The following is a 16,770-nucleotide window of genomic DNA, read 5'->3' on the forward strand; positions in this document are numbered from 1 at the left end:
GAGTGTTTCTCTAGTATGGACATCACTCATACTTCAGATAGAAGACCTCATGAAAGGGCTGAGAGAGATCGTTCTTTACTTCATGGAATAAGAAAGGTTTTTGACAGCTGTGCAGTGTGGAAAACTGGCCCATGGTTTATGACCAGCTCTGGGTTTGGAACAGACCAGGGACGAGGGTTAAAACATATGGAACTTATTTGGGAAATAATTCTTAGCTATGACTAAGAGGCTGTGCTCAAGTGCCTGGGAAAGTTTAAAAGAAAATCTTTGCGAAATAAATCATATCTCTTGTTTGCTCAATTGTAGAACTTAGATAACTTTTGGGTGCTCATGGACCTTTGTAATTCTACATTACAAGCTCTTCTTTTAGTATTCCTGATTTTATTTTTAATAACACTGTGATTCAATTTGCTGGCTTATTCAATTAAGGAATTATTTATTTCAAGAGATTGCTTTTTCTTCTTTCTAACCCCTAGAGATCCTTAAAATATTCACATCCAAGCAGACACCACAGGAATAGTTTATAGTAAAGATATACTCTGTGTGTGTATTAGCTTCTGATGCTGGGTTTTGTTTTTTTTTTTAATGTACCCGTTCCAATTACAGCGTTTCCTGTGTTTATTTTTACCAAGATAGTATGTGACATAAACATCCCAAATAAGTGTTGTTTTAGGGAAATTGAACTAGGAAATGAGTGAACTACTATGGTTAGTCTCTGAGAGAATTCCCCTTTTTGCCCCCTCATTTCTCAAACTTTAAGTGGGTAGAATATATAGGGGGAAATGCTGCCAATTTAAGCTGGCAATTGTAGTGCTCTCTTTCTAATCTTCTCTGTAGTCATGCTGATTCTTACCTCACCATTACATTATTGCAACTAAGCATTTCATAAGCCAAGAAAAGTCATTATTATCCTATTCAGCTGACTTTTTCATCACACCCACATAAATATGGCATAGATGAGATATTGGAACTGTTTTGGGAAGCAATAAAACAGTGCATATCATTTTAAAAACAAGATTTTTAATAAGCAAAAGATACCTGCATTTCATAGAAATTGGAATATATGAAAAGAATATATAATTTGGTTTTACCTTTTTTGATGGCCCAACTCAGATTGCTGTAACATGATGTGGGGCAAGACTTACTTTTGGCCCCGCAGTGGATTATCTGAGAGGTAGTGCAATGTGCTTTCATGGCATGGGTAGCAGTATGAACTCTGGAGTTCCCCCGCCGGGGTTCAAATCCTGGCTCTGTCCTCCACTGGCGTGTGACTTGGGCATCTCACTTTCCTCATCTGTTAAATGGGTAGAGTATTAGATGTTCTTCCCAGGTTTGTTGTAAGGATTGAAATGCTGACTAGCTCTGCTCTCTGTGTCCTCTAGAATTTGTCTGTCCTAGAATCCATTTTCCCTCTCTCCTGATGGGGTGACCTCTTTGCTCCCCACTTCCTTGCTTTCAGTCCTGTTACTTATACCGTCCCACCCCCCTCAAATAAAAAAGCCGCCTCCTGGTTCCAGCTGAAATCTACCAAAGCAGTGTGTTTTTCTTTTTCCAGTTCTCCATTCAACATAGCAGTGAAATCAACCTCATGGAAGAAGGAAGAAGGAGAACCAGACAGCCACGAGTATCTCTTACTGATTTTTATGGCTTCGCACCCTTGCCTTGGAGCCCAGCACGGCCATTGGTGCGATTATGGTCAGAAGTTTCGCCTTCAAGTACAATAGTTTATATATTCTTTGGAAAAGCAACTTATACTTAAGAACCTCATGTGGATATAAGAAAGTCCCTCGAATTGAACTCTGTTCACGTATTGCTTTTTCTCTACTGAATTTTTTCCTAAGGGTAACATCAGTGAGTCTTGGCTTAGCTTCATGCTGCTACTTATAGAGATTATATAGCACATAGCAGAGCACATATCATGGACAGACCTGTCTTATTTTTAAAAATATTTAGCTTCCTTTAGGTGGGTTGTCATCCTAAGTGAAATTACGAGGGGCAGTGTTCGGTAGCTTGTTGTTACAGCTGTCAGAATTCACGTGGCTCCATTTAGCAGGTGTGTGTTGAGTTTCAGCATGACGGGCACTGCTGGGCCCCAACTGCTCGCCAGTCCCACGACACTGCCTCTACGTGTGAAGGGCTGGGAGCCTGGCTGGGCAGATAGATATAACATATGATAAAAGACTAAACACAAGTATAAAAAATAGCCCAGCATGAGTGATGTCGTTCTTGCTGCCCCGAGGTGTTTATGGCCAGCGTCCTCATGGGATCGTGCCACCCACTCCCACGGAGCTGAGATTGAGCTGCAGGATCCTTCTCAACCCAGCACGGCAGAGAGCTGCGGTCACTCGGAGACTTGAGGCAGTAACCTTACCTGTCATCAGGGCTGTGGGAGAGGCTCGTCGTGGTGCTTTATCACCTAGATAAGAGGAGTGCTGTAGTGAGCCTCTTCACCCTTGCTTGCAGGGGACAGTGGCGTCTCCCAATGCACGCGTGCCATCAGGTGGAGAACCGCTGCGTGTGTGGGAAGCCCTGGCTTGTGGGGCTTCTGGTTTCCGTGGTGTGAATCCTCCCACCCTGGCTGATCTCTGGCTGAGCACCGTGAGGTCTGAACGTGGCTTGGGGAGAAATGCCCCCGGAGCTCCCCCAGCCACCGGAGGCTCCAGCACACCGTCTTTCTAGCGACCTGTGTCCTCTCGTCCCAGCCACTGCCCGCACTGGTCAGGCCAGTCCGCTCGGTTGTACGGACGCCTCTGTCCTGCAGAATTCCTTCCTGGCCCCCTCTCTTCCCCTCCCATCCCCCTGCCGCTCCTGCACAGCTGCAAGAAGCAATTTAAGAAATTGCTTTCTACATTGGAATATCTCAAGTCTTGAAGATTTCAGCAATCTGCACTTACCTAAGTATTGAGCAATTATGATTAAAATACATTATCCTGTAGCTGCTAGAATGTAATTGGTGTAAAGTAACTCTGACTCTGGGAATTTATTTAATGAATTTCCCTTTCTTTTATAAATTCACAGCGACTATTAGAAGGTGGCTTAATTCACAAATGAAGAATTTATTTTTTTTAAAGATTTATTTTATTCCCCTTTCCTCCCCCCCGTTGTGTGCTCTGTGTGTTCTTCTGTGTCTGCTTGCACCCTCAGTGGCACCGGGAAACTGCGTCTCTCTTTTCCTTGTTGTTCCGTCATCTTGCTGCATTAGCTCTGTGTATGTGTGTGGCACCACTCCTGGGCAGCCTGCGCTTTTTTAGCGCAGGGCAGCTCTCCTTGCAGGGTGCACGCCTTGCACGTGGGGCACGGCACTCCTTGCGTGCAGCAGCTCTGCGCGTGGGCCAGCTCACCACACGGGTCAGGAGGCCGTGGGGATGGAATCCTGGGCCCTCCCTATGGCAGGCGGACGCTCTGTCAGTTGAGCCACGTCTGCTTCCCCAAAGACATCCTTAACAGTGACCCCCAAGAAGGGTAGGCAGCGCCAGCAGGAAGAAACAGCGTTACCGAGGGGAAGGGGACGCGACAGCGAGCTGCTGAATTACCTGCCTTATCAGTTCCCTGACGCCGTCTCCCTGCCGCGCGCCCCCCTTGTTAGGGAGTGAAACCTGGGGAAAGTCTTCTTGAGGCCACTGCAGGCCAGAAGTGTACAGAAATGCGTCTGTGCCGTCAGGGTGTACATTTGCCCGAGGAGGGGGTGCGGGGAGGAGGTGTTCTCTCGTCGCCACCAGGGCTCTCACCCCAGCCCGGACGAACGCCGCAGCCTTGTCATCCGACAGCCGGGCGGCCAGTCTTCACCTGGCGTTCTTGAGGAAGTAGCCCCCTGTCTCCTTGTGGCCCTTGAGCTCTTAGTTTGAAGATCTTCTACCTCCTCAGGTGCAGAGGTGGTTACTCGACCTGCTGAGCAGAAGCGCCCGGCGCTGGGGCATTTCTTGCATGTACCCGTGAGAACGCCGGCCTGTCCGCCGTGACGTCAGCAGCTTCCCTCTGGGACCTCTGAGTTAACTCACTCACGCATTCCATATGGGTGCTTGACTTTTTGGCCTAAGTCAAAACAGAAGTATTTGCTAAAGTGAATGTATGTGCAGGATATTTGAAGGAATTCTTCTAAGGAGCTTTTAAGATGTCAGTTCTCGTTTGACCCTGTGTATAATAGCTTGTTATTTAGAGCTGATAAGCACTTTGACCATCTTTGTTTTCTGATTTTTTAACTTCTGTTATTTTGGAGTTATAAATAAAAAGGTCATCAGATAGCAATAGGGAGACACAAGTTTGAGAAGAGGCAATGCATTATGGTTATATCGGGTAAGTAAAAAATGTTCTCCATAATGCTTAAATGCTTTTAAGAAATTCTTCAAATTCCCAATCGATACTGCTGAGTAAAAAGGAACAAAGCAAATAGTTTAATAACAGCAACAAAAGTTGAAGTAAATATCTTAGCCCTTTTGGTTCAAATAACTTGGTGTGCAAAGAATTTCATTTGGTGCAACCTAGAGTTATGACATTACTAGATCCTAGTGAATCGTATGAAATTTTGCAGTTTCTCTTTCTCCTTCTTCTTTTGCTAGTTGGTGTAAAAATGTCCAATATCTTTTTGCTTGAGTGGTTTTCACTCCTCTGCCTTTGAGTATAGATGGTTTTATTAAAAAATAGCAAACCTTAATTTGAGTTATATTTGGAGGCAGTCATTAGCTCTAGAAGTAGATAGGATTTTACAGTTTGTTCTAAGAGCTACTCTCATCCAGTTATGAAGCCTTGACATCCAGTACAAAGCTCCAATTGCAGTTTCCAAAATCATTTTTAAAAATGGTATGTGATTATGTTACAATTGGCCTACTCAAAAGAATGAGTTTAATAGGAAGGCAAAAATGCTTCGTATTTGTTATCCTCTTGTGATGATCATTAGATATGAAGTATAAACATAATCTTTCAAAAACAGGTTATAAGGTAAAGGCATATTATCATCTTAATTATACAGACAAGGAAACAGATTTAGAGAGTTTGAAAAACTTGTCCATGTTTGCAGAATGAAATATAAACCACTGCACTCTCCTGAGAACACACTGCTTCTAGTTTCCTCGTATAGAACCATTCTCCAAAAACTCAATTTTCTTTTCCCAATATATTCATGTATGAAAAGTGTTGTTACTGGTGAAAATAGAGAAAGAGGAAAATAAATATTAAATTCAGATGAGGGTTGGATCTAAGAGCTCAACTGGAGGGGGTTTGTCGTGGAAACCCTGGCTCGGTTGGAGACTTGCACCATCCAGATAGGCACGTAGCAGGTGGCACTCAGGTGGGAATTAAGTGGATGAGTGCAGTGCCCAGGTAGCCTTGCACAGCACTGGTGTGTGTGTTCGTGTTTAATAGGCGAAGACATGATTTTTCAGCAGTTTGTGTACACTAAAGGATATAAAGTAAAATGCATTTAGTCTTTGACTTCGGGTTACTTCCTGTGTAACCGCCCTGTTGGCGTGCCCAGCCTCCACGCTCAGGTGAGTTTTGTCTGTTGAGTTCTAGCTTGGAAGTGCTGTGAGTGTACTGACTTAGAGGACCGCTTCTTATATGGCTGTGAAGGGTTAACTTGAACAGTTCCAGGAGTGTGAACCCCCAACTAGCCTGCCCCTTGCTAGGACTTCATCTCTGACAGCTACTGGCAACGGGGTGGCGTGGGGGGCGGGGGGCTGGGGTGGGGCCAGGGCAGAGGAGGGGTGCTTGCCTTTTACCCAAATTAGATCTCTGATCTGAGTTTTCCATTTGCAAATACCAGTGGGAAAATTGTCCATTCTTAGGGTAAAGGCTTTTTATAGATGTTTCGTACATTAGTGGTCTTTCCACATTTTGTGTGTCATATTGACCTCTCAACAGGAAATTAGTTTTGCAGCATTCTAGAACATGTTTTATTGTTATTAACAAGGTAGTCCTCCGTAGCCCTTTCAAACCTTTGTTTTAGATTGCACTGTAGAATAGCATTAAATCTTCTCTTCTAAACGTTGGGTCTGTGAAAGTTTGGCTTCAAGAATTGTATATTTCTTACATCCTGGTGTTATCTATTAAGTTGCAGAATAATGGGACAGTAAAATCATTGATTAGTGACGAACGCTACCTAGCACTAACAACACTGGAATTGAATTAAAACTTGGAGAGGGAAGCCAAAGTATAATTCTCCTTTCAGATTTCTTTTATTCCATTACAACTCACTCCATTTGACAGAGAAGTTGTGCTCACTGAGAGAAGTTTCTCCGCAGTGAAATGCAAGCATTGGAAACTTCTGTGGATAGCACTTGAGAATCCATGGTTTCTAGAAATTCATGTATACTTGAAGGGGAAAAAACAAACATATTTGGGGAATCATTGTTGTAACCACACAGAAACCTTTCTAGCCATTCCTTTTGAGTGATTTATGAGCACTCCCTTGTGGCTGTTTTTATTAGAACCATTTGAAATAGCAAAAGAAAAGTGACAGGAAACGTAATTGCCAAGCTTAATATAATGTACCCACGGTTAAAGTGTGTCTACCTGATAAATGCATATTGTGGAGCATTTTCCAGAATTAGGTTTGCTTTTCTGCTACTGAAAATAAATGAGATCACTGCTAATTAATTTTGAATTTTGGATATGGAACAATATCTATAAAAATAAATTGTTTAACCAAAGCTTTAGATATGGCTGAGTTTTTAAAAAAGTTAACGGGCAGCAGACTTGGCCCAGTGGTTAGGGCATCCGTCTACCACAGGGGAGGTCCACGGTTCAAACCCCGGGCCTCCTTGACCCGTGTGGAGCTGGCCCATGCGCAGTGCTGATGCGTGCAAGGAGTGCCGTGCCACGCAGGGGTGTCCCCCGCATAGGGGAGCCCCACGTGCAAGGAGTGCGCCCCGTAAGGAGACCTGCCCAGCGCGAAAGAAAGTGCAGCCTGCCCAGGAATGGTGCCGCATACATGGAAAGCTGACACAACAAGATGACACAACAAAAAGAAACACAGATTCTTGTGCCGCTGACAACAACAGAAGCGAACAAAGAAGATGCAGCAAATAGACACAGAGAACAGACAACTGGGGTGGGGGGGGTGGAGGGGAGAGAAATAAATAAATCTTTCAAAAAAAGAAGGTTAACGAATTGCCTTAATTACTGAAATATAAGACATTTACAAGAATTTATGTTAGCAGTATTTAGGGATAGTAATAAAATTGTTTTTATATTTTTCCTGAATCATCTTAGTAAGGTCATGGAGAGTCAGGCATTCCAAAAACATTATGTGATCTTCAGTCTCCTGAACTCTGTGCCTTAAGCCCCTTCCTCTCCTCTCCTCTCCTCTCCTCTCCCCCCCTCCCTTCCCAGCATTACCTTCTAGAAGGAATTTCATCACCCCTCTTATGGAAGTCTGGAGAGAAAACAGTCCATGAAGGCCAAAATTGCAATTCCCTAGACTTTTATTTATTTTTTTAGACCTTCTCATGGTCATCAAACTTGTACCCTAATCTCACATTAAGGGTTTCCCATTATTTTGTATGTCATTTTGCTTTATTATGCAGTACCAACAATAGCTCTTTTAATCCTACCAAAAGTTTAGCATTTCTAAATGTGATTGACCAGTGTGCAGGGGTGAAAGTAGCACATTGCCTGAGGGGAGTGTAGGGGTGAGGGCCAAGCAGCGAGACTGAGTTGTAAATCTTACTTAGTGCCATTTGAGTGTTGACTTTTCCATATTGATCTCTTTTATTTAAATTCATATAACCTGAACCTCAGCCCATTTACTGCACACAATAGAAGCATCATATTTCAGATCTAAAACCATACATATGTTATAATGTTTCAGGGAGAAACTTAGGTTTGTGAGTATCTACTACATTTAGGTCTCTGGATGGGTACTGTTCTTTTAAATTAATTTGGATTCTACTTTTAATCATTTTGGGAAACTAAGAGTGCTTAGGACAGTTAAAAGCATATAGCAGCATTCAGTGAATTCTTTGAAGAAGCTAACACTTTCTAAGAACCTGTCAGAGGGGAGCAGAGGTAGTTCAAGTGGTTGAGTGCCTGCTTCCCACATACAAGATCCCAGGTGAGGTCCCAGGTTCGATACCCGATGCCTCCTAAAAGCAAAAACAAGCAAATGAAAAAAAAAAAGAACTCTCATTGGGGAGCGGATGTAGCTCAGTGGTTAAGTGCCTGCTTCCCATGTGTGAGGTTCTGTGGTCAATTCCTGGTACCTCCTTTAAAAAACAAACAAACAAAAAACTTGTCATATGTCAAAGTCAAATCTGTATTATTTTTAGTTTTTGATTAAAGCAATTGTAGGAATACAGAAAGAATCTTAACACTACTGGTGCTGCGATTCAGACAGAACTGGGTCTGTCCAAACACTCACATGCTTAATACATTCCAGATGATTCTTAGGTCTTCAACCTCATTTCTCATATAAAATCAACTTCAATCTTCATATCGTGAGGAGCAGAGCAGCGGAGTTGGCTCGTAGTAAACAGCCAGTCATAGCTTTTTTATAAATCTCTCTCACCCTATTGTGTGTCTCTCTAGCCCACATTCTTTCTGTCACTACCCTCCTGCCTCTTCTATTGTATCCTTTCAGTTTCGCATTAACAAAATGAGAGTAGGAAAAAAAAAGAAAAAATGGCGTGAATCTAAAGATAAAAGAAAAATAGGCCAAGAAACCCAGAAGAAATAGAGGTAGGAAATAATACTTGCCCGGTAGGGGGTTGTCAGTCATGCCCTTCGAGGTGGTGTGTCCACAGGCCTTTGCTGGAACGGCCACCGAAGGGGTTTGGCCGAGGCCACTGCATGGGAATGCCGTGCCGCTTACTTTATGGATCTGCGCTCTTCCCTTTCCTAATCCTTTCTGTCCCAATAAAAAACCTTTTCATTCTTATTGATGACTCCTGCCCTTCAGATTCTCTGCCGAGATTGGTCGTTGAGTCTCCCCATGTCCTCAAACTTCCTGCGTCCACAGGGGAACTCCCGCCCTGCATCCATCTCCCACGTTCATGGCCCGCCTCACTCAGCCAGTTCTGACCATGGGGCCATCGTCCCCGTGTCTGAGGCAGAAATCTCAGTGTCACCTTTGATTCCCTCTTCCCAGCCACCCTGTCCTGCTGCTCTCCTGTTCTCCACAGAACGCTCTGGGATTCCCGCTGCCTGCCTGGCCACACTGCCGTCACCTGAGAGCTGGCCTGTCTCGAGCTCCTCATTCTCAGAATTATCTGACCTGGATAATTCCAGGCTTCTTAAAACAAGTTTTTACATTATTATCAGCAGTGATTCTGTGGTCAGACTTTTGGCCTAAATTTTGGGCGTAATTCAGCCTCGCCTCACTTGTCCTGGTCAAGTGCCCTGTTAATACCAACGTGTGTCTCCCCTCCTCTATTTAGCACATTTGAGTAGTAATTACCTGGATCAGCTGTGTAGAGCCCACGTACCCACGTACAGGTGCCCCCCCACCGGGCCAGATTCTCCTCTCCCTGCTTTATATTCCACTATTCCCACTTTTAAAAAGTTGCCCGAGAGCCAGTAACTTGTTCCACACACTTAAGAACCGTCGATGGCTGATAATGCATTGCCTAATAAACGCTTTCTGCGTCGGGGCGCGTCGCCCCCTCTGCCGCGCTGTGCCTAGTCTACGCCCTTGCCCCGCCCCCATGCCACCCTCATCTGTTTGCTCCTTGTTTTTGTACATTGTCTGCTCATGGTTTTTTGTTCCGTTTGTTTTTTATCCTTTTAGGAGGCACCAGGAACCAAACCCGGGACCTCCCGTATGGGGGGCTGGCGCTCAACTGCTCAAGCTCCTCAGCCTTTGCCTTTTTTTTTTTTTTTTTTAAGATTTATTTTTTTATCCTCCCCTCTCCCCCTCCAGTTGTCTGCTCTCTGTGTCCATTTGCGGTATGTTCTTCTGTGTCTGCTTGTATTCTTGTGGCACCGGGTATCTGTGTCTTTTTTTGTTGGGTCATCTTGCTCCATCTGCTCTCCGTGTGTGTGGCGCCACTCGTAGGCGGACTGCACTTTTTTTGCGCGGGGCGGCTCTCCTTGTGCATGGGGCACCTGTACGTGGGGGGCACCCCTGCGTGGCACAGCACTCCTTCTTTGCACACGGCAGCTCTGCGCGTGGGCCAGCTCACCACACGGGCCAGGAGGCCCTGGGTTTGAACCCTGAACCTCCTGTATGGTAGGCAGATGCTCTATCAGTTGAGCCACCTCCACTTCCCGCCTTTGCTTTTGATAATTCTGTTCCTAGAATATTCTTTCTCTTCTATGTAGCCAAGTCACACCAACCATCCAAATCCTACCATGAGTTATTTAGTTATCATGGATCTTTCCTGTCTCCCAAACCCTAATGTATTTTACATGTTCTGCATAGCTTCTCGTAAGTATTCTCAAGGAAATCAGTTTCATCTTTTAATTCTTGCTGTAATTTTCAGCAGTGCTTTACAAGTACCAGATACTTGTTGAATGAATATATTTATTTTGCCCTTTTCAAGTAGATATTAACCCCCTGGAAGGCTGGCCCAGGCCTTACCTGTTGTGCCTGCACCTGCTCTTAGCACTTTACTTGGCACTCAGCCGGTGCTGTAGGTAAATATCTACTGTTGGATGTGGGAGGCCCCGGCCTTCGGTGTTTGAAAATACCTTTTCATAATATACATGTAGATACACTTCAAACCAAAGGGCAATAAAATGGATTAATGTATAGAAATGCATTAAGTAGGCAAATAAACACAGGATGAGATTTATAATCTGAATATTTGGAAATATTAAGCCTGTCAGATTTCGCGCACTCATTCTACACAAGGCATTGAGCTCCCTGCTTGACTTTTATTGGCAGAGTCAGCTTGCTGGGTGGATGGTAAAGCTGATGCTCAAATTGGTCAAATTACAGCCAGCAGACAGCAGACCATGGTTTAACTCAGGTATTCTTGAGTCAAGTATCTGTATCATAAGCACTATATTCTATATCATCTGTTTTAACCTCCTTCCTGCTGGGGTTTTTCAACCCCTGAGAAATTGCCTCTGTGTAAAGTCACTAAATCCTTTGGATCATGAATGTAAAGTACTTAATAGAATTTCTTATAAACATCCAGTAATTGTTAGCTTTTAATTGTTGTTCTTCCTCCCAGTTACAAGAAGCTGTTCATGATATGACTTTCCCAGGTGCAAATACAACTTAAAGGCTGAGTCAGCTATGTCTTACCTCTGTAAAATTACAGCTTTATGTAAATACTTTTGGAGTTTCATGAGTTTAGAGAGGGAGAATTCCAAGTGAGCTGCTTTGCCAACTTGGAAGGGCAGGCCCAGAAGGAGGCAAGCCCTATGCCTGCTGCCCACAGCTGAGCACCAGCAGGTGGTAGGTTCCGGAAGGGAAGGCAGGGGCCTTGGCAAGAACGGTGGTCATTTGCTTCACCCTGCGGCAGGGCCAGCTTCCCCAGTGAGGAGTTTTGGTGAGAAAGCATCTCTGCTGATACCTTGTCGTTGACATTTCACAGCCTCAGAATTGAAGCTTATATCCTAGATAAAATTCTCATTCTAAAAGCCAAAAAAAAAAAAATTAAAAAATAAAAGAGCTGCTTTCCTGTGTCGCAGCACGTTTTCCAGGGGACGTCTGCACGTTGTACCTGCCGGTGTCTGCCCGAGCGCAGCGGGAATTAGGAGCGGATAGCAGAGGTTTGGACCCGCGGTTTTGAAAGGATTTCGAGTACTGATCGACTTTGTGAGCTTTCTTAGCCCAAGTTTTCAGGTCTTTTCAAGATCTGTCATCTCATTTTTCTGCAGAAAATTATACAATTGTGACAGGCAGAATGAGCACGACATATTTCTGGAATTGAAGAAAGCTTGACTAGTAACTAACCAGCTTAAAAAAAATAACTGCAAGTAGAGTAGTATATTTTAAATTTGTACCTAGGAAGCATGTGCTCCTATTTTGGCTTTCTGAAAGCAACTTTATCAAGATTTCCTTCAGCATAATGAAATCTGTGCCTCCTTGCATGCAGTTGCTACCCCCTGATCTTCCCACAACCTCACAATATTCCTGTAGATCAGCATTAAAGATCTATCTATTTCAGTGTTTCAGCAAATTCCAATTTGGGGTCTGGGTCTAAAATAACTGTTCATAGAAGTGAAATCGGATGCTATTTTACTTGAGTTGGAAATATTATGAAAACATCAGGCAAATTCTAAGAGTAAGGAATCTAATTAAATAGGGAAACAAAAGAACCTTATTTTTCAGCTGTAGAATTATATTCTGTTAGTACAGCGGAAGAGCTTTTATATTGGTTTAATTTTTAAATGATGCTCAACTTGACTACATTAAACCAGTGTAAGAGTATTTTAAAATTTAATATCCAATATACTGTTTCTTAGTTAAATCCTAGAAAAGACATTTAGATACTCTTTTTCCCCCTTGTTATTTGTTAAGATCAGATGAAATAATGCGTGAAACCAGCTTAATTATAAAATAGAAAAACACTTTACAAAATGTATTTTATATATAGATACAAACAGTAGACCAAACACTATATATATTAAATGATTTGAATACTGGAGTCCTCTGTTTGAATGTTGTTTATGTGAAATTAAACAGAATTTAATGTATGTGCATTTTTAATTTCAGATTCAAAACGCAAATGATGTATTAATTGCGCCACTTGAGAAATTTCGAAAAGAACAGATAGGCGCAGCAAAAGTAAGTGTTGTGTTTTATTATTCTTTATGTATTTTCCTGGTTCTTAAAATATGTCGTAATTTCAGATGTTAACATTTTCGAAATTAGAATGACCTTTTAAATGATTCTGTACGTCATTTTTAACTTTTTGCACAGAGCCTATTACAAAGACTGGAATTCTTTTAAACATAAAAGATCATATTCTTCTGCTGAATAGAGAAGAAGGCAGCACGTGATAAGTGAGTCCCTCCCACCCTGGCAGTTTTAGGAAAGGAACTTTTAAAGAGAGGATGAAATTAGAGAAAAATTATGTGGGGCTTTGTTCCTAATGTGTTTATAAAAATAAAAAGTCTCTTTTTTTGTTGTTACTAAGAAAAATATGTATTTTTGGAAAAACTCTAGGCATCGTTGTCAGAAGCCTTTGCGTTAATATGTAATTATGGACTGATTAAGATTTCCCTGAGCCTAATAATTTGTGAACTGTAAAGATCCACACGTTAATCACCTATTCAGCCTCATGTAAGCACATAAAATTCAGCATTTCAACACAGAACTCGTCATCTCCCGTCCATTGTCCGTCCTGCTAATCTTTGGTTTTTCTTTTTTCTTTTTTTTTCAAGATTTATTTATTTATTTAATTCCCCCCCTCCCCCGGTTGTCTGTTCTCTGTGTCTATTTGCTGCGTCTTGTTTCTTTGTCCGCTTCTGTTGTCGTCAGCGGCACGGGAAGTGTGGGCGGCGCCATTCCTGGGCAGGCTGCACTTTCCTTCGCGCTGGGCAGCTCTCCTTACGGGGTGCACTCCTTGCGTGTGGGGCTCCCCTACGTGGGTGACACCCCTGCGTGGCACGGCACTCCTTGCGCGCATTAGCACTGCGCATGGGCCAGCTCCACATGGGTCAAGGAGGCCCGGGGTTTGAACTGGGGACCCCCCATGTGGTAGACAGATGCCCTAACCACTGGGCCAAGTCCGTTTCCCAATCTTTGGTTTTTCATTCCATCGGTGCTGTACCCCTCACTCAACGCCGTGCTGCCCATTCTGCTTTGAGTTCGTTTCTCTTTCCTCCTTAAATTCTGCCTGGATTACTGAAATCCCTCCTAATTGGCCCCTGTACCCCATCCTGGTCCCTTCTACCAGGTTTTGCCACCTTTGCTGATGCCGCTCCTCCAGCTGAAGAATCGGCCGGTGGCTCTCCTTCTGAAGGAGTGGCATCGTGACAAGGGTTCTGCACAGCTGGACGGTCTGCTGAGCCTCCACCAGGCACGGTGGTCCGCTCCCATCTCTCTCCAGACTCGACGCTAGAGCCACATCTTTGCCCACATGGCCATGTGGCACGTTCTTACCGTCCCCTTGTTGGCATCTTGCCAGCTTGCCCTGGCTTAGTTTGGGTCCCAGCACCAGGAACATGCCTTCTTTATATAAGCCTTTCCCTGCAGAGCCATTTCCTGTCCGGAATTTATTTATTTTTTCTTCTTCTAGACTGTAGTAGGTTTTATTCTTCCTGTAAAACGTCTGCTCTAATTTAGAGTTGGGCATTTCTTTTCCAATCAGAGCTGCTGTGTGTGAATTAATTCAGATATTCATTAATACCCTGCTTGGGCCTCACGTGGCAAGCATGGGGTTTGAGAAGATTCTGGAATGTGCGCGTAAACGAGAGCAACCGAGTGCCCGCACTGAAGGCCCTTATTATCTGTTGTGGGAAACAGACACCAAGTAATAACAAACACACTGAGGGCTGTGATGTGAAAGTGCGGGTGCCTTGGGAGCATGGAACTGATGGCTCTGACCCCGTCTGAAGGATCAGGAAATGCCTCTGGGAAAGGATCGCTTAAGCAGAGACGTGAAAGATGAGAGAGAAGTAGCCAGGAATGGGGATACAGGAGTTGGAGGGAGGAACGTTTCAAACGTTTTAGAACAGGTAACAGAATGGGCAGAAAGGGTCAGGGTTGGAGAGTCTAGCGTTTTAGAGAAGGCGGGCAGGGCCCACACGCGCAGCTTTGTAAACGGTTCGCAATATTTGACTCCTCATGATAAGCAGAGGGGTGGGGATCATCTTTGCATTTTAAAATATCACCCTGGCTTCCATGGCATGCAGGCAATGGAGGAGGCAAAATGTGGTCAAAGCCTTTTGGGCTATTGGAGGCAAGAATGGATACCCTGGGAGGTGACCGTGGCTGTGGAGTTAAGGGGATGAGTGAGAGCTGTTTAGAGGTAAGATGGAAAGGACCGGAAATGAGTTAGATACTGGGACGGGAGCAGGAGGGAAGTTTCAAGGACAAGCCCAGGTCTCCAAGTCGCCTAACTGGGTGGTGATGGGAGCCCTTCACGGAAATAGAAACATCGTGCTTGAATGGCCAGATGCTGCGTTCAGCTTGGGGGATACTGGCCCGAGGTTCCTCTCTCCAGCCGAGCTGGTGAGCGAGCAGGTGTGCCTCCAGCTCTCCATTAGCGGAGACGTTTTGTCCTCTCCTGGGAAAGCCATGGTGGTACGTGAGCTCCCCGGGACCTGGAAGCAGTGCCCTGTGGCTCCCAGCACTGGATGGCGGGGCCAGAGGATAAGACAGTTAAGGAGGCCGAGAAGGAAGGGGCAGAAGAAAGAGGAAAATACAAGAATGTGGTGCCCCAGAAGAAGATGTATCTTTTCAAGGATAATCGCAGCTGTTTATATATTTTTTGCCTTCATTTAAAAATTTTGTACATTTAATAATTGAAAATATAAACAATAATTAAAAGATAAAAAGACAATACAGTTGAATAAAAACAGCCATTTCTCAAATGTACTGGGTACATATAAAAAATTTTTTTTTTTTTTTTTGAATCATACGATACGTTTCGGTTCGAAGCAAGCCTGCTGCTCTTTATTGAGAGGAACACGGTAGGGGTGTCGCTGCACACCTGTGAGGGGCTGCTGGTGTCCCACCTGCTTTACCACCAGGAAAAGGATGAAGTAACCGCAGCAGCTGACCGCTGGGAAGTGGAGCGTGAGCCTGAGGCCACGCCACCTTCTCGCTGCCTCACTTTGCATTCCTTCCCTTGATCCACGTTATATATTTTAAAAATAGGATTAAAGAGCTTTGTGTAAAGTTCTTTCCCTACTGTGGGGTACTACACATTTTCTAGCCCATTTAAAGAGTAAATTTCTCCTTGGTTGGTTTTATTTTTGTTTCGTTGTTGGGGTTCAGGCTGGGCCCCTCAGTCAGAGTGGGAGAGTCAGGGCCGTTAGCAAAGAAGGCGGCCCAGGGAGCCGCGGGGAGTCTCTGCATACTGAGTGTAGTCCGTGCTCTTTTCCACCCTGCCCCTTTAAGCTTCCTCTGTTCTCTCTGCTCCTCTGTTGGCATGGGAGCTGCTTTTATGCCACTACTCCTGGAATACGCGGTTGGCTCTCACGTGGTGCACCTCGTGTGACATACACTGATTAGCTGGCGCATGGGCCAGTGGGCTCCAGTCCACCCCGGAGGCTGAGGGCAGTTAGGCTGTGTCCCTGCAGCCCGCATAGAGCGAACAAGATCCAGGCTGCTTAGGCCGTTGAACGTTGGGCTCCAGCGCCCCTACCTTCATTTTTGTTCATTTTATTATTTCTTTTCTTACCTGAAGGCTTAGATGTAGGCCGCAGTTTAAGTGGCAGGATCAATAGCAGTAACAACCTTTTCTTCTTCTTCAACTCCCAGTTCATGGACAGATCACCCAAGAACACACAACACTACCCCTGTCTTCCTCCTCACTGGGAAGTTTACGGGAGATAGAATCAAACCAACTGAAGTCTTGAGCTTCCAGAGCATCTCAGCTGGTCTTTGGTGATGGGGCTGCTGTGTATTTTATCTGCCCGGTGCTTAATGCTAAATTGTTGCTGGGCTGCAAAATCATCCTGATTTAGTAAGAGCGTAGTGAATTATAGACGTTCTCTTCTGAAGTAGATGTATAGGTCAGTTTTCCTTTAGTATAGTTGTAACGTGTTGGGAGGAATGAAATTATTTCACAGTATTTCGTTTTCCCGCTTTACTCTCTTTCACTTAGAAATATTTTCTTACTTGGCAAATCAAGTTAATTCTGTGAATTACACAGCGCCGCCTGTCAGAGTCTCTGCGGTGGCGATTTCCTGCAGGCCAGTCCAGGCGGATCGCCA

At 44.3% G+C, this 16,770-nt stretch overlaps 1 protein-coding gene across 1 annotated transcript in view; it reads left to right on the forward strand.

Moving 5' to 3' along the window:
- The window catches only part of ARHGAP42 (Rho GTPase activating protein 42), a 264,054-nt gene that overhangs the window by 126,900 nt on the left and 120,384 nt on the right, over nucleotides 1-16,770 (forward strand). Inside the window, exon 4 of the mRNA XM_058289224.2 lies at nucleotides 12,599-12,670. Within this exon, the coding sequence (XP_058145207.1) occupies nucleotides 12,599-12,670 (72 nt within the window). The remainder of the gene's footprint in view (nucleotides 1-12,598; nucleotides 12,671-16,770) is intronic.

Source organism: Dasypus novemcinctus, chromosome 27 (genome assembly GCF_030445035.2).
Source record: "Dasypus novemcinctus isolate mDasNov1 chromosome 27, mDasNov1.1.hap2, whole genome shotgun sequence".
In the NCBI taxonomy this organism is placed as follows: Eukaryota; Metazoa; Chordata; class Mammalia; order Cingulata; family Dasypodidae; genus Dasypus; species Dasypus novemcinctus.